This window comes from Saccopteryx bilineata, chromosome 2 (assembly GCF_036850765.1).
Source record: "Saccopteryx bilineata isolate mSacBil1 chromosome 2, mSacBil1_pri_phased_curated, whole genome shotgun sequence".
NCBI classification, from domain to species: domain Eukaryota; kingdom Metazoa; phylum Chordata; class Mammalia; order Chiroptera; family Emballonuridae; genus Saccopteryx; species Saccopteryx bilineata.
Genome location: NC_089491.1, coordinates 177,147,166 through 177,168,731, shown reverse-complemented (window position 1 = coordinate 177,168,731; position 21,566 = coordinate 177,147,166). Strand labels below are relative to the sequence as shown.

Below are 21,566 nucleotides of genomic sequence, written 5' to 3'. Positions count from 1 at the left end.
CAGCATTCTGGGTTGACTCTTTATCCACTGCGCCACCACAGGCCAGGCATATGTTTATTATTGAGGCATATGTTTATTATTAAGTGTTTTGACACACTGACTTTTTTTTTTTTTTTAAAGATTTTATTTATTGCCTGGCCAGGCGGTGGCGCAGTGGATAGAGCATTGGACTGGGACACAGAGGACCCAGGTTCAAAACCCCAAGGTCATTGGCTTGAGCACAGGCTCAACAGCTTGAGCGCAGGGTCGCTGGCTTGAGTGTGGGATCATAGACATGACTCCATTGTCGCTGGTTTGAAGCCTAAGGTCACTGGCTTGAGCCCAAGGTCTCTGGCTTGAGCAAGGGGTCACTCATTCTGCTGTAGCCCCCCTCTCCCCCCGTCAAGGCACATATGAGAAAGCAATCAGTGAACAACTAAAGTGCCACAATGAAGAAGTGATGCTTCTCATCTTTCCCCCTTACTGTCTGTCTGTCCCTCTCTCTGACTCTGTCTCTATCCAAAGAAAAAAGATTTTATTAATGTTAGAAAAAGAATAGAGAAAGGCTTTTTTTTGGGGAGGGGGAGAAGAATAAACTTGTAGCAGTTGCTTCTCTTATGTGCCTTGACCAAGCAAGCCCAGGGTTTCTAAGCGGCAACCTCGCATTCCAGGTCAGACGCAGACACTGACATTTTTATGGGAATGAAAAAAGAGAGAAGCAATCTTAGTAGGAACATATGAAAAACCTTCGTTCAACCTCACAGAATGATAAAGTTTGTGTGTACTTGGATTCTATGACTGCATAAGCAATATATTGTCTTTTTTTAAAATTAATTTATTTATTTATTCATTTTTAGAGAGGAGAGAGACAGAGAGGGAGAGAGAGGAGAGAGAGACAGAGAGAGAGAAGGGGGGAGGAGCTGGAAGCATCAACTCCCATATGTGCCTTGACCAGGCAAGCCCAGGGTTTTGAACCGGCGACCTCAGCATTTCCAGGTCAACGCTTTATCCATTGCGCCACCACAGGTCAGGCAGCAATATATTGTCTTATTGCTAGTCAGACTGCATGGGTTCCAGCTTTGCCACTCACTAGCTTTGTAACCTTTAGCCAGTTAATTAAGCTCTCTGTGCCTGTTTCCTTATTTTATTTTTTACTTTTTTTATTCAGTGAAAGGAGGGAAGACAGAGAGACAGGCTCCTGCATGTGCCCAGATGGGGATCCACCCAGCAAGCCCACTAGGCTGTGATGCTCTGCCCATCTGGGGCATTGCTCTGTTGTTCAGCAACCAAGCTCTTCTTAGTGCCTGAGGCAAAGGCCATGGAGCCATCCTCAGCACCCGGGGCCAACTTGCTCCAGTCAAGCCATAGCTGCAAGAGCAGGAGACAGAAAGAGAAATTAGAAGAGGGGTGGAGAAGCAGATGAGCACTTCTCCTGTGTGCCCTGACCAGGAATCGAACCTGAGACATCCACATGCCAGGCTAATGCTCTACCACTGAGCCAACTGGCCAGGGTTTGTTTCCTCATTTGTAAAAGGGGGATAGATAATAATACACTGAGTTGTTGTGAGGATTGAATGAGTTAATATACATACATGCTTGGAACAGTACCTGACACATAGCTAACACTCAGTGTAACTTATTGTTCAGATTATTTTACAGGTTCCAGTGAGTAATCCCAACCTCAATTCCCTTATCTCCAACTACAGAAATATTTACATAGTTATAATCCCCTATCTTTCATCAATTGTTATCAAGAAGATACATAGAGAAGAGAGATTTGGCAGGGCCAGAAAGGTTTGAGTCTTGAAACAAAGTAATTAGATCAAACTCTCCACTATTTCTCCCCTCATCTTTCTTGCATCTTTGTTCTGTCCTTCAATTCCTAATCTACCATCTTCCTTTCAGGTCCTAAATCAAGGGAAAGACAGTGACATTAGGGATAAAGGGGACTGGTTAGCAAGAGTCTTAATTGGGTGGTGTAGTGAAAGGGTATCAGAATTATCAGAAGACCTAGAGCTATACTGTATCTTTGTTTCATCTTTTACTGGCCTCTTTGAGCATCACTATTCTTTTTCTTTCTTTTTTATTTTCTTATTATTATTATTATTTTTTGGTGGTTGTTGTTGGTGGTGGTGTATGAGCATCAATTTTCTTTCCAGCAGACTAGGGATAGTAATTCTACCCCTTGGGTCTGTCATGAAGATGATCTATAAGAAGATGTGTTGTAAACTATTGTGTTATACACAAGTTAATTATTATAAAAGTAGTTGAACATGGAGCACAGTGGTTCTGCCTGGTTATAGGTTACTGTCCTCCTCCATAACCTGTTCTCTCCATAATTGCTTGGCCCTTTTAACCAGGAGGTGGTTGCAGTGGGGAAGCTGACTGAGGAAAGGTTGCATTGCAAGATGTAAGTATGAAGGTCTCTGGATGTGTAGTTGGTGGTGATTACGACTATAAACTGGAATGCAGGGCTGTAAGAGTGATGGGCCAAATGTGTATCAATTCCTATGAGGGTTTTTGACTGAACACAAATCTGTAGGTCACCAAGAGTTTGGGATTGCACTTGGGACTTGGCTTGCCACATTCTCCCAGCACCAACACCCATCTTAATTAGCCACCTCCCACAGGAGGCCCTAGAATGTTTGATGCTTGTTAACATCTCTCCATCCACCTGGCTGGGGAATTTTAGCAGAGCCTGGATGGCAGAGCTGATGGGCCAACACTAGGGGGGGTGAGAGGTGCAGGAGGTAGTGCTGTTCCAGGCTGTGGGTTTGAAACTCACCAGTCAGGAAGTGAGGCCAAGACGGAAGGGCGGGCAGGGGCGGGAGTTCTGGGGCAAGCAGAAGGGGCCTGCTGGGGTTTGGGGGCTACGGGCCATGGGCTTCAGGGCCAAAGATTGCTGTTAGCCTGGCAAAACAGGTCTAGGTAACATGCATGCCCAAAGGCACTTGGCTGTAGCTGCAGTAAGAGCAGAAGTCAAACGACATGAGATAGCTAAGCAGGCTCTAAGCCATCTCAGGAAACTGACAGAGAGGGTGGGTGACTCGGAACTTCGGGACAGCATCCAGGCCTCACTGAACAGCATACAAGGTAAGAGAAGGGTTAGCTCCCAACTTGGGTATATTGGGTTCCAGCAGAGGCATAGAAGAGTTTGCTGGGTTATACATTTTTTTCCAATTAGCCACTTCCTGGTAGTCCTCAAGATGGAGCTGGGATTCAGGAGAAGAATACATTGGAAAAAGATGGGAAAAAAACATGGGAGGTGTCATTTTCCTCTTTCTCCAATTCTGATCCTTCTCCCAGGAGATCAAAATACAGGTCACTGCTGAACTGACCTTAGAAATGGAGAAGTGAGTGAACATGGGGAAGACAGGCTGTGACAGACCCATGATAGACTTGGACACTGTCTGGGGAGTCTGGGGCAGGAAGCAGTCTAGGGCAGGAGGTTCTGGGACTGGATGATGTGTTCATTCCCAGGACCCATGAGGGATCAATGACCTCTTGTTCTCCAGCTGTAGAAAAAAACACACACACAAATATGTACACACATTAAAATCACCACCCAGAGAATCTCAGGCTCCCAGACACACACTAACATTCACACAGCATGCTCTGCCGAAGTGCAGAGAAGTCCCCAGGACTCTTCTCAGTCCCCTCTCTTCCCCACACTCCTGTTTCTGCTCTACCTCCTTAGTGCCATTAGAGCAAGTGATGACAATACAGGAAGGAAGTGCTGCCATGGCAACACCATCAGCCACATCCTCCTGCCACCCCAGCTTTCAGTTCTGTGGTGGGGCCTTTGCAGGAACAGCTTATCCATCCACAAGGCACCACCACCAAGGAACTGATAGAACTGGAGGTGTCTCTGGACTTATTATCTCTGAAGTGGCAAAGAACTAACAAAAGCAGGCTTCTTTGCTTGTGAAAGGTGTCTGGAAGAACCACATCTTCCATCTATTCTGGTCTCTTCCAGCCTCTCCATTCTTAGCTGCCTACTTGGAAGTGGCAGAGGGGGGCAGTCAAGAAGTATTCTTTCCATCAAGGGTATCTCTTGCTAGATCTCTTTGATAGTAAAAAAAAACACCAGAGCATAACTTGCGGAAAGAACAGTTTTGTTCATGGTTCCTAAGGGAACAGTTGGATGGCACGCTTCCCATTGCCCTTCTGAGGCTAGTGCCTCCTGTCTATCCCCCAACCTTTACCAAGATCTACAGCTGACACCTTCCCTACAGCATTCATTGTTGGAAAGGCAGACCTATGGGGAATGGACCCATGGGGCCTACTAGGGAGGAACTACAAGCCCTACCTGTGTAGGAAAAAAAAAGTGGGGAGAGAATAGAAGTTTAGGCCAGGTAGAAGAGCTCCCTTTAGCTCTGGAGAAGGAAGGAGTAAGGAGGAGGGGTAGAGGCTGAAATCTCTGAGAAGACACCTCTCTTTACAAGTGATTTCTTCCACTCTTTGCCTAAGAGTCAGGATTCTGTTCCCTTTAAACATAAAGGAAAACTGAGGCCACCAATGAAAGAAAGAAAAATTAAGCCACAATCAATGTGACAGACCCATGACAGACCTCCTTTATTCTCTTTTTCAGAAAAGACTATTGAAGGGTTTTCTGTCCTGGGAATGGTGTTATCCTGGCACTGCGGGGGTGGGTGGGGAGTGGGGCACCGGGCAGAGAGGCTGCTGAACTCTCAACAGGCCTGCGAGGCTTTGGATACAGGTCTTGGGGAAAACAAAGGGCACCTGGCATCCTGGTACCGGTCCCTCACCCTCACCCCCGACTAGGCAGAGCACTCCGCGGGCTCCTGCCTCCGAGAGCCGCCCACGATAGCACTATTATAGTCTTGGCTGCGTCAGGAGGATGGGACACCAAATTAGGGGAATGCTGAGACTCCCCGAGTTTAGGGGTGAGGTCTCCAAGGCTGCAGAGAAACCTCATCCGACTCCCGCTCCACCCCTGCCGGGTCTTTGCCTCTGTTCCCTATAGGCCTAACCCTTCATCCTTCTTCCCAGGCTCGAGGACAATGAGCCTTGAACTCCAGGGTCTCTAGAGGGGTGGGAGATACAGAGCAGACATTTTTCCATTCTCTATATCTTTTTAACCTCTGTAAGAGACCTACCTCTAAAACCTTAAGAGGATGAATATGAACCCAAAAGAAGCCGGCTCTTGCTGGCTCAACTGAGGAGCTCTTGTATTCAGGGGTGCTAAATACCTCACATGTGTGTAACCAGATGTGAGAGTGGTGCCTCCATGAACCTGAAATCCTATGGCGGACCCCCCCACACACACACACACACCACCAAGCACATTGCTCCCTCCTCTCTGCTTATCCCCGCTGTTTCTGAGGCACTCTTGGAGCTACAGTTACTATGGAGACCAGATGCATTTGGTGGTGCCAGTCTGTACGCATATTCCTTTTCATTCCACCTCGAGCTGGAGCCTTTGATTCACTTTTCTTTGGCCTGGGCTCCTCTGAGCCCCTAGATCTCTCCGAGCTTGAGGCACTCCCATCCTATCCTGCTAAGTTCCATGTTTGTCCCCATCCCCAGGGAACACTTTTCAAGTTCACTTTGGGACAGTTGGGTTCAAAATATGGCCCCATCGATGTATTGCGTGAAGGTGGGCTGGAAGTGGGCGAGGGTGCTGGGTTATGGGTAAAGGAACACATGCAAGTACCTGGGGCAGACAGGGGTCTTGGGAAAGATTTCAGGTTCTCCACTTTCCCACTTCGGCTTCTCCAGAATTTGCTCCGTTTTCGCGGCTGACTGCTGACCCACAGACTATTACCTAGTCCTTAAATGCCACACCCGACAATCGCGCTCCCTTACTATGCTGTGCTAGGAGAGGGGGCTAGATTGTTGGAGTAGGTGAATCCAAGTTCCAGAGAGTCCAGCCCAGGGTTTGGGAGGGAAATCCAGTCCAGGATTTTGTGCCGCTTTCGCAGACAGCCGCGCTGGTGGAGAGCAGGGTGGGGGGGGGGCGGATAATGGGGGGACGCCTCCTCTTCAGTGTGAGGGGAGCGCCCGGACACAGCGCGCAGCCGGACCGAGCCGAGCCCCTGCAAGCCCCCTAGACCCTCCGCCCAGATCTCACGGCCCTCCTCTCCCAGACCCCAGACCCTTGGGTTCCCACCCCCTTCGGCTTCCCTCTTTCCTCCCCCTCCGGCGTCTGTATCTCCATCCCCAGCATCCTCCCCGCGCCCCCGCGAATCCCCCGCAAGACCAGCCCCATTGGCTTCCCACCCTCCTAGAGACCCCCTCTCCTGCCCCTGTCCCTTGAGCCCCCATTCCCTGCTCCTGCCTCCCCCGTGGCGGTCTGTCTTCGCCCTCAGCCTCAGGTCCCCCTTTGCTGCCCGCTTCCCCCCTTCTCCCCTATCTGCCCCCACTACTGTCTTCCCCGCCGCCCCCCGCCCATCTCAGCGCCCTTCACCCAGGCCGGGGTGCACGGTCCGGCGCGCCTTCCTGGATCAGCACCAAGGTCTCGGGGCCCCGACGGGGTGGGGGCGCAGGGTGGGGAGCATGGGGAGGGGGCGCCCCGTGTGATGGGAGGGGTGCGCAAGCGGAGGCGGCGGAGGCGGCGGCGACAGCGGAGCCGGGCCGGGAGCTCAGCGGGGTCCGGGGGCTGGGGGCAGCGGACAGGGCGGCCCCATGGCCGGGCCCCCCTGAGGCGGTCCGGGGGAGTCCCCTCCCCTCCCCAGCCCGGGGGTCTCGGGGCCCCATGAGCCGGGGCGCGGGCGCGCTTCAGCGCCGGACAACAACCTACCTCATCTCGCTGACCCTGGTCAAGCTCGAGTCGGTGCCTCCGCCGCCGCCTTCTCCGTCTGCGGCCGCAGCAGGCGCCCCCGGGACCAGAGGTGCGGAGACCCGGGATTCAGGCAGCCCCCGAGGCGCGGAGGAGCCGGGCAAGAAGCGGCACGAACGTCTCTTCCACCGGCAGGATGCGCTGTGGATCAGCACGAGCAGCGCGGGAGCCGGGGGCTCCGAGGGCGCTGAGACCCCCGACCCGTCCCCGGCTCCGGCCAGTCCGGCCCGACCCGTCTCCCCCGCTCCCGGCCGCCGCCTCTCCCTCTGGGCCGCCGCTCCGGGGCCCCCACTTTCCGGGGGACTGAGCCCTGACCCCAAACCCGGGGCCGCCCCCACCTCCTCCCGGCGCCCCCTGCTCAGCAGCCCGAGCTGGGGGGGCCCAGAACCTGAAAGCCGGGCGGGAGGCGGTGTCCCCGGCTCCTCCTCTCCGCACCCGGGCACCGGCAGCCGGAGGCTTAAGGTGGCGCCTCCGCCGCTGGCTCCCAAGCCAAGTAAGACCGTGACCACCAGTGGAGCCAAAGCCGGTGGGGTAAAAGGCGCAGGTAGCCGCCTGTCATGGCCCGAAAGCGAGGGCAAGCCCAGGGTCAAGGGGTCAAAAAGCGCCGGGACTGGAGCTTCTGCTGCTGCTGCCGTCGGGGTAGGGGGAGCGGCAGCCACGACCTCTGGTGGGGTCGGGGCTGGACACGGAGCCCGAGGGAAACTATCCCCTCGAAAAGGCAAGAGTAAGACCTTGGACAACAGTGACTTGCACCCGGGACCACCTGCAGGCTCTCCTCCTCCACTAACCATCCCAGCAATCCAGGCGCCAGCCACTGCTGTCACCGCCACCTCCGCGCAGCCAACTGGGCCTGCACCTCCAATCACTCTGGAGCCTCCAGCTCCGGGGCTGAAACGGGGCCGGGAGGGGGGCCGAGCATCCACTCGAGATCGGAAGATGCTCAAGTTTATCAGCGGCATCTTCACCAAGAGCACAGGGGGGCCTCCTGGTTCCGGGCCCCCTCCTGGACCCCCAGGCCTGTCTTCTGGCAGCGGGTCTAGGGAGCTGCTGGGCACAGAGCTCCGTACCTCCCCTAGTGAGTAGGACCAGGGTCTGAGAACAAGGAAGGGAGGGCAGCTGGAATGCTCACCTTGGGTTGGGGGAGGCATGTGCTGGACTGAAATAGAGACGCTTTTCTCTTGGGTGGGCAAAAGAACCAGGTTGATTTCTCTGCTAAGGACTGGGGTAAAGACTAAGAGGTCCTGATGGGGGTGAGTAGCTATATTGTGCGACATGAGAAATGACTTGATTTCAGAGGGACTCAGAAAGCCTCAGAGCTTTCTGGGAAAATAATGCCCTTGGTCAGAGTGACTAGGAAATTGTTCCAGGAGAAGCCCCAGACCCCACCTCCAGCCTCGGTTTGAATCTGGGAGCTTGGAAACAAGACTTTGCCTTGCCCAGAGGGACCTCGAAGGGGAAGTGGATTAGGAAGCCTCGGTTTCTCCTGAGCACTTGGGGCAGGTGGCATGACAGTGACCTTGCAGGCAGCTCTTCACCAGGGACAAGTCTTCCCCTGGGCCGAGAGCAGGCTAGTGAGGCAGCAAGAAGGGACTTTGTTTCTTTCCATGCAGTGAGGCGGATTGAACAGTAAGAGTGCGTGGGGACTGGATCGTGCTGAATACTTGAATGTGTAATGAGAGGGGGTGGATAGGAAGCCTCACTCCCCCACTGCCCACCCAGGCCCCAGAGCCTAATGGAAACCCCCAGGGGGCTGACCGAGAGTGACTCAAGGGTTCGGAACTGCTGCAAAGGCAATTCTTACCCCCTGCAGACTTAGGAGGAGGTACTGAGAAGGTAGTGTTTCTTTGGCGGGGGTCGATTAGTGGGTGTCTTTATTTCTTATCTTTCTTCTTCTTCTTCTTTTCTGGAAGAGAGTTGAGGAACTCATGGTTTGGCTCACACTCCCAGAGGGGAGGCAGGTCCGGGAGCGGGGGCGGCCCCGAGGTTTGGCTCTGGAGCGGGTGGGAGCAGATGGCTCCGGATCCCAGAGTTCCCGCCGCAGCTGCGGCACCCCGGGAACGTCCGGCCAGTGTCAGGCGCGGGGGCTGGACCCAGCGGGCGGAAGTAGCATCCATCCTCCTCCCACTCCTCCAGGCCTGTGGCTTCTCTCTGCCAGGGAGTGTAGCCCTTCCCCTTAGGTCTTTTGGAGAATGCTAGTGGGAAAGGTTATGGGAGAAAGAGGCACAGAAAATCCAAGCACCATTCACTGGACTGTGGGGAAGGGTCAAAGCCTTCATGCCATTGACAGGGAGGGTATATCCCTCACCTCAGTTTCTGTGAAATGGAGATTGACGAGAACCCACTCTCTTCTGTCTCAGCCCCTGTTCCCTGTTCCCTGGGTCTGCCCTGGGAATCAGACAAGCCTTTGGGTAGAAGACCCTCTTATATTCTCCTTCCAGAAGGAGGAGCCCATCACTATCACAGCTTTGGTCCCCAAGTCTGGGGCAGGGACTTACATTTGGGGATGTGTTTTAAGGGAGATGCCAACTGAAGTATTTTCGTCTTGCTGACTCTGTTGCTAGGCAACCACTGAGCGGCAGCAACAGCTGTGGGGAGAGCTGCCTAGGATGGGAGGACTGGGGACCACTCTTAAACCTAGCCTTTCTACACAGCTCCCCAGCCCACACAAGGCTCTGAGGGTTAAGGAAAGCTGCAGAAGGAGGAGGGGCCTGTAGCATCCCCTCTTATGGCTCCTTTCCCATTGCAGAAGCTGTGGTCAATAGCCAGGAATGGACTCTGAGCCGCTCCATTCCTGAACTGCGCCTGGTAGGTAACCCAGTCCCTTTGTCTGCTGGAAGGCTGACCTGCCCAATGCACTCTCAACTCTCACCCCTTTCCCCCTTCCCCCTCTCTGTGAGAATCAAGAATAGTTGTGTGATTTTTTAGTTCTCCTGAAATACTACCTTTATAGCACCTTTCTGAGTCTTGATACATCCTCACAACTTCTTCTTTAGTCTCCTTTTCCTTGTTTATTCATGATTGTCTTCCAGGCTTCTCATCATTTCTGGCATCTCTCCTATAACTGTTTATGATCCATTGCCTAGAATTGGTTAAAACTTTTCAACCAGTGCCAAAGGCTTTGACATGCCCCCTTCCCCGTCCCCATATACACATCTAGTATGTTTTCTGAATAGCACAACACACATGTACACACACACACACACACACACACACAAATGGTACTGAGTTTCTGGTATTTTTTAGCTCATGGATCATTTTGAGTTTGGGAATATTTCTTGCCACACTCCTGGCCTGATCCTTCTGAATGCTCTCTCTTGACTGTCATCCATGCCCCTGTAGGACATTCCTTGGATGATTTAACACCACCAGTCTTTTTAAGTTCTGCCTCCTCTTAATTTTCACAATTGCTGCTCTACAACCTTGTCCTCAGGGTGTACTGGGCGATGCCAGGAGTGGAAAGTCATCGCTCATTCATCGATTCCTGACCGGTTCATACCAAGTGCTGGAGAAGACAGAGAGTGAGTTTTCAGGAACCATAGTACACTAGGGATTGGGGTCAGGGATCCAGAATCATGACTAGGCAGTGTGATCAGTGTTTAGGCAGGTATGGAGATCAGAGGGAAGGATGAGGCCATGCAGCTAAAGCAGAGGGATCATGGGGCAGTGTGGTGACCTGTGACCTCTGACCTACCACTTCCAATACTTCTGGACAGGTGAGCAGCACAAGAAAGAGATGTTGGTGGATGGACAGACTCATCTGGTGTTGATCCGAGAGGAAGCTGGGGCACCTGATGCCAAGGTGAGGGATGAGATATGGGGAAGACAGGCTGGTTGGGGTCAGCACTGGCCAAGGGAGGAGAGAGCTCTGGTTTCCCAGGTCTAACTGGGAATATCATTCAGAGAAGTAGACTATTTTGACTTTCTATTTGCTTTCTCACCCCCGCAAGTTCTCAGGCTGGGCAGATGCTGTGATCTTCGTCTTCAGCCTGGAGGATGAGAACAGTTTCCAGGCCGTGAGCCGTCTCCATGGGCAGCTGAGCTCCCTTCGGGGGGAGGGACGAGGAGGCTTGGCACTGGCACTAGTGGGGACACAAGGTGAGGAGGGATTGGGAAGGCACCACTGACAGCTAATGGGGTATTGCCTGATATACAAGAGAACTTGGTAATGTGTGGAAAAAGCCATGTGGATTCCAGTTACCTTCTAAAAGGAGCCTAAAACCCAGATAAGGGAGCCATTAAACCAACACAAACTTTCCAAGACCTGAGCAGAGAAAAGGAGACTTTCTAGGGAGGAAGGGACAGCTCTAGTAGCAATTGCCATTCTCTGAGATGTCACCTACCTTGTGTTCTTACACTGTCATTTCCCAATGCCACCACCATGGGAAACAAAATCTCAGGCTCCAGTGTGGGTAAAAAGGCTTTTCCATCTCTCCCTTTCTATAGCTGGGTCAGGCTGACATCTTATTTAAAACGAGTAAACATAAATGAAATGATGGAGAAAACAGAGCAGAAAACATTTTAGTTCTCAGAGAAGTGATTTAGAGACATTCATACTCTCCACTAGGGCCAGGAAAAGCTTCTTCCACTACCCACCTGTGTTGGGCTGGCAGGGCTTTCTGTCTGGATGGCTGTCCAGCAGGTGTCTGCTTCTACCTGTTGCTCACCTCCAGGTTTCCTGCAGCAGAGTGAGCAGTCCACCTGTTACCAAAGGATACGAACCTTTTTTTTCTTTCCTTTTTTTTTTTTTTTTAAGATTTTATTTCTTGATTTTAGAGAGAGGATAGAGCAAGCAAGAAAGGCAGGATGGGGAGCGGGATGCATCAACTCATAGTAGTAGTTGCTTCTCATACATGCCCTGACCAGGCAAACCCAGAATTTCGAACTGGCGGCCTCAATATTCCATGTCAATAATTTGTCCACTGTATCACCACAGGTCAGGCAGATATGAATGAACCTTTTTGTAATTCACATGCCAGGGGTTCTCTCATTCACTTCAGGGTTCATTGGATTTGCAAGACAGGGTGATTACCACTTGTGAGTCTCAGCCAGTTTAGATCTTGTCAGGAAGCTCCACACAACTCCAGTGGAGTATTTTTTGAAAACAAACAGAGTGCAACCAGCCTACTCATAATGCAGCTGGGCATATGAGCTGGGCACAACACTCAAAAAAAGCTTCTATACTCGATTCCACCTGGTCACAGGCGAGACATCCTCTCAGAACCTGTCTCTAGTGGGCCCAGCATGGGACTGGAGCCCAAGGGAAATGAAAGCAGTTAAGGGCCCCAATCCTGCTCCTTTCCTATCCCTTCAGACAGGATCAGTGCTTCTTCCCCTCGGGTCGTGGGCGATGCTCGTGCCAGAGCTCTGTGTGCAGATATGAAACGCTGCAGCTACTATGAGACTTGTGCAACCTATGGGCTCAATGTGGACCGGGTCTTCCAAGAGGGTGAGTGTGGAACACAGGGAGTTAGAGGCCTAGGATGTTCTTAGAGGTTGTGCATCAGGCCTCTCTCTGTGAGTGATAGGTCATTAGCCTGTGTGGGAGGGAAGGGGGATCAGAAAGGTCAGAGAAGTTTTGTTTAATAGCCATAGGGTCTTTCTGGGCTGGAAGAGCTGGCACAGTTACTTGTGGCATGAAGGCCATAGCGACAAGTAAGTTGGGGTCTATGTTATCTCTTGGGTATTTCTCAAAGCTAAGCACCAACGAGTGTTCTTGAGTATCTGCCCTGCTCATACCTCCTTCCCCTACATACTTCAGTGGCCCAGAAGGTCGTGACCTTGCGTAAACAGCAACAGCTTCTGGCTGCCTGCAAGTCCCTGCCTAGCTCCCCAAGCCACTCAGCTGCTTCCACTCCTGTAGCTGGGCAGGTGAGTTGGGGTTTCAGGGTCCACAGTGGGGCTGGTAAGAATCTGAGGAGTGGCTGATGATTTAAGAACAAGTACAGAGTACCCAACAGGTTGTTGGGGGAGGCAGATGGATATGTTAGACACCATTTGTAGAAAGTGTATTGGACTGGAAAGCTGCAAGGTTTCAACCACTGTTTGCAATACCCTTGAGCAAGTCATCTAAACCTTCCAAGGTTGTCAGGAAAATTATATGACCTAAAACTGTGAAGTCAACTTTGTGGAAATCTAAAGCACTCTGACAATGCTAGTGAGGAGTTTTATTATTAATGCTAGTACAAATAGTGATGAAATCAAGGAATTTCTTTTCTTTGTTAAGTGAGAGGAGGGGAGATAGTGAGACAGACTCCCGCATGCACCCAGACAGGGATCCACCCGCCAACCCAGGAGCTAATGCTCAAATCAACCAAACTATTTTTAGTGCCTGAGGCTGATGACCTCAAACCAACTGAGCTATCCTCAGTGCCCGAACCAGTACTCAAACCAATCAAGTCACTGGTGTGGGAAAGGAAGAGAGAGAAGGGGGAGAGGCAGGGGAAGAGAAGCAGATGGTCACTTCTCTTGTGTGCCCTTACCAGGAATTGAACCTGGGACGTCCATACTGTAGGCCAACGCTCTATCCACTGAGCCAACTGGCTAGGGCTCAAGAAATTTCTTGTGTTTCCCCAAAACTAGTTGTAACTGTAGCTTGGTGGGGTGGCAGTATCTCAGCTGTTTTGACTTCTCCAGGCTAGTAACGGGGGCCACACTAGCGACTACTCTTCTTCCCTCCCATCCTCACCCAATGTTGGTCACCGTGAGCTCCGAGCTGAGGCAGCTGCAGTGGCTGGATTGAGCACCCCAGGGTCCCTGCACCGGGCAGCCAAGCGCAGGACCAGCCTTTTTGTGGTATTGGATATGCTGACCCCCCCACCCTGTCCCCTGTTACCTGCCCATCTTCGCTGGACCCTAGACTCTTCTGTTGGGCCCTTATTCATCTGTCCTCCCTGTCCTTCCACCAGTGTATGTCTCTATTTGTTCTCTAACTGATACAAATAACCATTCCAGAATCGCCGGGGCAGTGACTCTGAGAAGCGGAGCTTGGACAGTAGAGGAGAGACAACAGGGAGTGGGCGAGCCATCCCCATTAAACAGGTGGGTGGTCTAGGGGCTGAGGGCAGGCTAAGGGTAGCTGGTCTTAACTGACTTTTCATCCACATGTCTTTTTCCATATACAGAGCTTCCTGCTAAAGCGAAGTGGCAACTCCTTGAACAAAGAATGGAAGAAGAAATATGTGACCCTGTCTAGTAATGGCTTCCTACTTTACCACCCCAGCATTAACGTGAGTGGCAAACTGGCTGGGCCCATTCGCTGGCCTTAGATGCCTTTCCAGCTTTAGGAGTCTGTGCCTCTGACAAACACTAACATCATTTCTGGGAAGTTTGTCCCGTTCTTTTAATTTTAGCAAGCATATTAAAGGTTAGGCACTTCCCATGTGCCCATGCCAGGGATGAAAAGGTAACTATATCTCCAAGAACTTTCAGTCTAGTGGGAGAGCATGGAGAACAGACCTTTGCCTGGCCTGCTATTCAGGGAATGCTTTCAAGAGGAGACAGTGCTGGGCCAAGTCTGTTTGCCTCATCCTCTGGCAGCTCATCCCACCCCAGTCAGCTCCCAGAGCCCCCTTCCCAGTCCCTCTCTAGTCCTTAGTATTGGTTGCTTCCCAGTACCACCAAGGACCCAACTTTCCCTATACTCTCAACCCCTGTGCCCCTCCAGGACTACATCCACAGTACCCATGGCAAGGAGATGGACTTGCTACGAACAACTGTCAAAGTCCCTGGCAAGCGGCCCCCCCGGGCCATCTCTGCTTTTGGCCCCTCAGCCAGCATCAATGGGCTGGTCAAGGACATGAGCACTGTCCAGATGGGTGAAGGCCCTGGTAAGTGGGGCTCATGGCAAAGGGGCAGGAGAGGGCCAGGGCTAGGGGAAAGGAGGGGCTGGGAGTGAATAAGTGAGAAGGTAGGTGATGAAGAAGTACTCCTAGGGCTTGGGGCCCAGAGACTGAGTGGCTTGCTGAGGGTTTATCTTCTTCCCCTTTCAACAGAAGCCACTACTTCCACTCCAAACCCCAGCCGCAGCCCCAGCTCCCTGCAGCCACCACCAGACCAGACATCTAAGCACCTGCTGAAGCCAGACCGGAACTTGGCACGAGCCCTCAGCACTGGTCAGTGAGGGCCCATCCTCCATCCACTGTCTTCTAGATCCAAATGGGATATGGGTAGGAAATGAAATTGGGCTGGAAGCTTGGAGGCTGGACTGTAATGTATGAGTGGATACATTGAGCATTTCCTGGGTGCCAAGCACCAACTTCAGCATTACCGTGTTTATCATAATGTGTAAAACGAGTGGATTGTAGAGCTAAACTGCCTGAACTTAACCTGGCTTGCCACTTGGGCAAGTTACTTGACTTCTCCATGCCTCGGTTTTCTCATCTATAAAATAGAGACAATAGTTTCTACTGGAGAGGGTTGCTTTAGGCTTAAACAAATTGAGAAGGTGAGGTGTCCAACACATAGTCAGCATTCAGTGTTTGGAATGTTCAGAAATATATTTTTTTCCTTAATTCATTTTAAATAGCAAGTAACATTATAACAAGTAATCCTCACAACAATCTTGTCAGGTCAAGATTATTATCCTTATTTTAGGGATGAAGAAACTGAGGCTCAGAAGATTAAGTGCTTGCTCAAGGTATCAAGGCCAGTAAGTGGCAGAGCCAGCATCTGAGTGCAGGTCTGACTCTAAACCACTCATCTGCCCACATCCTCAGGATTGGTCAAGGGGGACCTCCTGAAGAGGGACAGCTGAGAAGGGGACACTAAAATGCTGAAGCTAGTTCAGGGGAGGAGACAGGGTATGGTGAAGTCAGAAAATCTGTGGATAGGGCAACTGAGGCAGCTCTGTCCCTCTTCCTAAGATTGTACACCATCTGGAGACCTGAGCCCCCTGAGTCGGGAACCTCCTCCTTCTCCCATGGTGAAGAAGCAGAGGAGGAAAAAATTGACAACACCGTCCAAGACTGAAGGCTCGACTGGGCAGGCTGAAGGTGAGGCCCTGGTGGGCAGTTGCTCTCCCACTCTGGACCCTCACCCCCAACTCCAGACCCCTGGCCTAGTTTTGGCAGGAGGTGGAAAAGTGCTTGAGCTGAGGGCTTGACTATCATTGCCACTTTGCACATAATTTCGTGAAAAAATGGATGGACACCCCTCAGCCCTTGTCCTTCCTCCCATTGCCCAGTCAATGCCTTTTACCCCAGCAGTCCCCAGACCCCATGCTCGATGACCCTCATAAGTTATTGCTTACTCTCCTAATGATCCTCTAGTTCCTGTTCCTGCCCTCAGCTCTGCTTACCACCTCAACTCCTGCACCCAGAAACCTCCATAACCCCTCAGGGACTCAGCCTCTGACCTCAATGCCCCCATTTACTCCTCACCCAGGACTCTGTGACCCCACAGGCCCTATTCCCAGTAACTTCCTATGATTGCCAAGCTCCCCTGATAGCTCTTGACCACAGTGGTCCCCATGCCTGCACCCACTGATGCTCCCAAAACCCACAAGACCTCTGAACCCCAGGCCTCCTCATCCCAGGCCTATGACCCACCTTCTGTGCCCTTTCCACATTGTTTACTCAGATCCTGACCATCCCTTCCCCTCCCAGAGACCTGGCTCCTGATTGGTCATGATAACTGGTCCCCACAGCCCCTGCTTTCTGCTGGGTGTTCAGACCCAGGTTCCAGACCTGCCTGCTCTCATGGCTCTCAGCTTCCACTCTACTCTACTCCGGGGCCACTGACTTTAGTTCTGCTTTCTCTCCCCATCTGTCTGTCCTGCTTTGTCTCTGGCACTCTCTCTCACTCTCTTCATCTCTCCATCTGTCTCTTTTTCTCTTTTCTTCATCTCTTTCTCTGTTCTGCTCTTTATTCTATCTCTATCTCCTTCGCTTCGGGAAACCAGCCAAGCGCAAAATGTGGAAACTAAAATCCTTTGGTAGTTTAAGAAATATTTATAAAGCAGGTAACAAGCGGGGAGCTGGGAGGGGCTCTCAGTTGGGGTGCAGAGGGGTGGGGGTGTCCCTGCCTTCCCCTGCATGTACTCGGGCTTCCTGCTCTCCCCCATCCTCTGCTTCCCCAGCCCCTCCGCCCCACTCCCAGGGGCTATGGATGGACATCAGGGAGGAAGGTTTGGGAAAGGCAGTCCCAGTTTGAACTCCATCCCTCCCTCTTGACCCCATTCTACTCCCCCTCCCAGAGGAAAATTTCGAGTTCTTGATCGTGTCCAGCACTGGTCAGACGTGGCACTTTGAGGCAGCCAGTTTTGAGGAACGGGATGCCTGGGTCCAAGCAATTGAGAGTCAGATCCTAGCCAGCCTGCAATGCTGTGAGAGCAGCAAGGTCAAGGTAATGGGAGTGAGAAGGTTGGGGGGAAAGCAGAGATGCGTGTCTGAGGAGTTGGGAGAAGGGCTCTGAGGAAGAGTGAATAATAACCACAGCCCTTTCTGCAGTTGCGCACAGACAGCCAAAGCGAAGCCGTGGCTATCCAGGCGATCCGGAACGCCAAGGGGAACTCTATCTGCGTGGACTGCGGGGCCCCCAGTGAGCTCAAGGGGGCAGTGGAGGGGCCTGAGAGGGATCATAGCTCGCTCGAGTTGGCTAATTCCAGGGTGCCCATGCTTGCCCTGCCGGGAGCCGACCTCTCACTCCTTCCCCAGACCCCACGTGGGCCAGCTTGAACCTGGGCGCACTCATCTGTATCGAGTGTTCTGGCATTCACCGGAACCTGGGCACACACCTGTCTCGCGTTCGCTCGCTGGACTTGGACGACTGGCCGCGGGAGCTGACCCTGGTGCTGACGGCCATTGGCAACGATATGGCCAACCGCGTGTGGGAGAGCGACACGAGGGGCCGAGCCAAACCCACGCGGGATTCCTCGCGGTATGTGTGAGGGAGCACATGGTGTCTGTTTGCATGTGGGGGCTCCCGAGACGGTTCCCTGAGTAGAGGGCAGAAGTCCTGAGTGGGGATCCAGAGATCCCTTCCCATTGATCCCTGGTCTTGTAGGGAGGAACGTGAGTCATGGATTCGAGCCAAGTACGAGCAGCTGCTGTTCCTGGCGCCGCTGGGCACTCCGGAGGAGCCGCTGGGCCGCCAGCTGTGGGCTGCGGTGCAGGCCCAAGACGTGGCCGCTGTTCTCCTGCTTCTGGCTCAAGCGCGACACGGGCCGCTCGATACCAGCATCGAGGATCCGCAGCTTCGCTCCCCACTTCACCTGGCGGCCGAGCTCGCCGACGTCGTCATCACGCAGCTGCTGCTGTGGGTACGTGAGGGGTGGCGGGTGGGAGGTAGGTAAAGGGGTCTTTGAGGGCTCTATCTCAGAAACAGCCAGGCAGGGGGAGATTGGTATCCTAAAGGAACCGTGGAAGTGGGCGTGGAAACCTTGGGGAGCGACGTGCAGGTGGCCTCCCGGGGGCCGCGCAGTAACGCGGCCGTTTCCACCTTCCAGTACGGGGCAGACGTGGCCGCCCGCGACGCGCAGGGCCGCACCGCGCTGTTCTACGCCCGCCAGGCTGGAAGCCAGCTGTGCGCCGACATCCTCCTCCAGCACGGCTGCCCGGGAGAGGGCAGCAGCACAGCCACCACCCCCAGCGCAGCCACCACTCCCAGCATTACCGCCACTCCCAGTCCCCGCCGCCGGAGTAGTGCTGCCAGCATGGGCCGCGCTGACGCTCCTGTCGCGCTGGTATAGTTGCCCAGCGGGAGAAACACCCCCATTACCCCACGGGCCGGGCACACGACCGCACCGGGTGGACTGCTGGACAAATGCACCCACTCACCTCTCCAACCTTCACCCTGTCCCATGGGAGCACTTCTCCCCTCACGAGGGCACAGCCCCCCCCCACGCCTCCCAGAAGACACAAACTCACCTCCTTTCCCCAACGAGGCATGTCGACCTTAGCTCAACACGCCCCTTCTCCACTGTTTTCACACTGGGATTGCTCTGGGTCTACCCACTTGGTGTTTGAGGAGGAGGACGCCCGCGCTTATGGGTTCTTCCAACTATGCCCACTCGCGCCCTCTAAAAGCGGGGATGGGGGCGGTGGGGGTGGGGGAAGATCCAGTCCTGCCTGTGCTCGACAATCGCAGGGCAGGAGCACAAACCCAGGCTGGCTCCTGGGGCAACGCCACGCCAGAGAGAGGGCCTAAGACGTGGGAAGACTAGCCCCAGGTCATGGGGCCTATACAAGGACCCCACCTCTTCCATGCTAATCTCACTGCCCACTGAAGGGGTAAGGGCAGCGAGGGGCAGGACCCCTGCTGCCCATGAGGGGTAGGGGGGTCCCCAACCCTTTCCGTGAAAGGGACCACGAGGAGTGGAAATCAAGATGTCCCCCCAAGCACACCCATGGATGGAAGCTAAAGGGCTGGGGAAGCCAAGAGCCTGGGTCCTTCCTCACTACTATCTTGGGAGGGAGAAGGGATGGAGCAGGAGTGGGCCAAGGGGACTGGGGAGGGGTCTTGTAATTTATTGCTTTGTTCCCCATCAAGGGGGCAGGGGTGGGCAGGGGCTTGGGGAGGGTGTTTCAGGGTAGGGGAAGCCAAGGGTGGGAAGAGGGTGGGGTGGGGGTGCTCTTGGGTTGTGTCTGTAACCGTGACTGCGTACCTGTGACTGTGCAGCACCGTGGTGATCTGGGGTGGGGGTATCCCTACCATGGGACCCCTTCCCCACTATTTTCCTATCCAGCCCCTCCCTCCCACTGGAGCTGCTCCAGACCTATTCCTCAACCCCATGATCCCTCCCAGCCAGGATAGGGGATGTGAGGGGGCTGGGAGTATTTCCAGGCCCCTGCCCCTTTCCCAGAAACTGGGTGGTGGGGTGGACTTACCTGGCCCAGCCCTTCCTCCCTCTATCAACCCAGCCCTTGGGTCCTCTGTGTCAGTGGTTTTGGTCTTTTATTTTTATTTCCTGGCTAAAATGTTTTGCAAAGGACCAGGTAATTGGGAAGGGGAGGGGCAAAGGGTAATGCCCCCCTCTCTTCCGAGACAGGTGGTGTGCATCTTCAACAGCAATTAAAGAGGAAGTGGTTTTGTCTAGGGGGTGAGCTGCTGGTCTGTTCTTGAAGAGGTGGGTCAGGGAATGACTTTGGTCAAGGTGGGGAACTGGAGGTGGGAGAGGGCTCCCCCCCCCCCCAGAGGCTGCCTGCTGCTGTGGCTGGTGGCAGGGAATCTAAGGTATCCAAGGGCCCTGAGGTGGTAGGTCAGACACTCCACTGTGCACGACAGTTCTGGGTTCACTTAGTAGAAGGAGACAGGTGGGTCAGAGCAACCGTGGGGATTCAGGGAGCAGAGAAGTCATTGACTCTCAAGATGACCCCAGTTCTGGCAAGGACTTAGGATGTAGAGTTTAGAGGAGGGACAGGGAAGGGGTGCTGCTTGGGAAGTGGGAAGATGGGGTAGTCTCAGTTAAGAACAGGGAGTTTGGAGTCAAGTCTGATTTTGAAATTAGGCCCCCCACTTCCTAGCCAGGCTGCCTTGGGAAGATACCTGGTATCTGTTGGGCATCTGGTGAGGTCTCCAGGGCCAGTCTTGTGGAAGACTGTACCAGGGTAGCCTGCTCACCTTGAGCACCTGATAGCAGAAGTAGAGCTTGTTACAGTAAGTGTCCTTCTCTTGGCCAAGAGGGAGAGGTGAAAGATCTCCTGGTTGCAGAGGTCCCTGTCCATGAACTCCATACCCAGCTGATGCAGACATTTGCCCTCTTCCATGTCATCTATGGGGCCACTGAGGCCAGTGTCCTGCGCTGCCTCCAACAGCTGCAACACCTGCTTCATCACACAGCCAGTGCTGCTGCTATTCATTCCTCATTAGCAAACAGAAGTGTTTGCCCTGAGAGAGGGCTGGGTTTGGTGGTCACCAGCAGGTGCAGGCTGGGTATAGCCACCCATATATTGTCATCTACCTTTACGAACCAGTCAGTGGCCCAGTGTCTTCCAGTAGAGTTGGTGCCAGCCCTCAGCCCAAGATATTCAGCTGCAGGTGAGCCACCAAGCTAACTAGGTGTGGTTGCAGCAATGGGCCCAGGTCCCATTCTCATGGAGGTCCTGGTTCTGCAGGATCCTAGGCTGGATGACTAGCTAGCACAGCAGGCTGATTGAGGAAGAGGTTGGATTCAGGGGTGCAGTGCAGCGACAGATGCAGATGCAGGTGTGTGGTCTGGGAAGGCAAAGTGAGAGGAAGAGGGGCAAGTAGCACAGAAGACTCAAGTGGAAGACCTTGCTGTTCCCCCTTGCAGCTCAGAGAACCTGGATTCTCCCATTTCCTCTCCTTTCCTTGTTGGTGGCAAACTTACGGCCTTCCTCAGAAGCTCCGGAGTGAGAGAGAGTGTGAGGAGGAGACAGGAGCCCTGGAGAGATGGAATACCACAGAGGACCACAGGCCAGGGGGAAGTTCCTTTTATATCCAGCCAGTGAAAGTAGCCAGGGTGTCAGCAACCCCCACAGCAAATCCCAACACAGTATTCCGCAGGATTCTCTTTTCATGGGTTGCATCCTTAGCCTGGCTGGAGATGTAAAGGGTGGTAGTGGATGGGTGACAAAACATCAAGTCCTATAGGTGGTGGCAGGACAGGACTCCAACAAAGGACTTCCTGTGGGGCTGAAGGAGAGCTGCTACCCATGCCACCTCCCCAGCCTGCCTTGGGTGTCCTTACCTGGATTCCAGCTACACCTACCCTCCCCCACTACCCCACGTGGCTGCCATCTGCCACACACCCTGCTCTCCTAGTGAGGATTCCAGAACTGTTTTTGATAAGACTCCATCTGCTTCATATCAAGAATAACCTTTAGCT

At 53.3% G+C, this 21,566-nt stretch overlaps 1 protein-coding gene across 4 annotated transcripts; it reads left to right on the top strand.

Moving 5' to 3' along the window:
• The first annotated feature begins 2,837 nt into the window (after positions 1-2,837).
• Positions 2,838-19,253, top strand: AGAP2 (ArfGAP with GTPase domain, ankyrin repeat and PH domain 2). 4 transcript variants are annotated; one of them, XM_066258843.1, is made up of 19 exons: positions 2,838-3,072; positions 9,528-9,586; positions 10,212-10,299; positions 10,495-10,580; positions 10,729-10,876; positions 12,093-12,227; positions 12,540-12,649; positions 13,415-13,573; positions 13,733-13,819; positions 13,903-14,007; positions 14,445-14,607; positions 14,773-14,892; positions 15,643-15,771; positions 16,680-16,739; positions 16,974-17,122; positions 17,227-17,317; positions 17,434-17,656; positions 17,783-18,038; positions 18,225-19,252. In XM_066258843.1, exons 1-19 carry the CDS (start codon positions 2,913-2,915, stop codon positions 18,465-18,467), a joined length of 2,571 nt encoding a protein of 856 aa, XP_066114940.1. In that variant the 5' UTR covers positions 2,838-2,912; the 3' UTR covers positions 18,468-19,252. The 4 variants fall into 4 exon arrangements, with proteins under 4 accessions (XP_066114940.1, XP_066114941.1, XP_066114938.1 ...); XM_066258841.1 differs by lacking the exon at positions 2,838-3,072 and adding an exon at positions 6,419-7,856 and having other exon boundaries at positions 18,225-19,253; XM_066258844.1 differs by lacking the exon at positions 16,680-16,739 and having other exon boundaries at positions 18,225-19,251.
• The last annotated feature ends 2,313 nt before the right edge of the window (positions 19,254-21,566 follow it).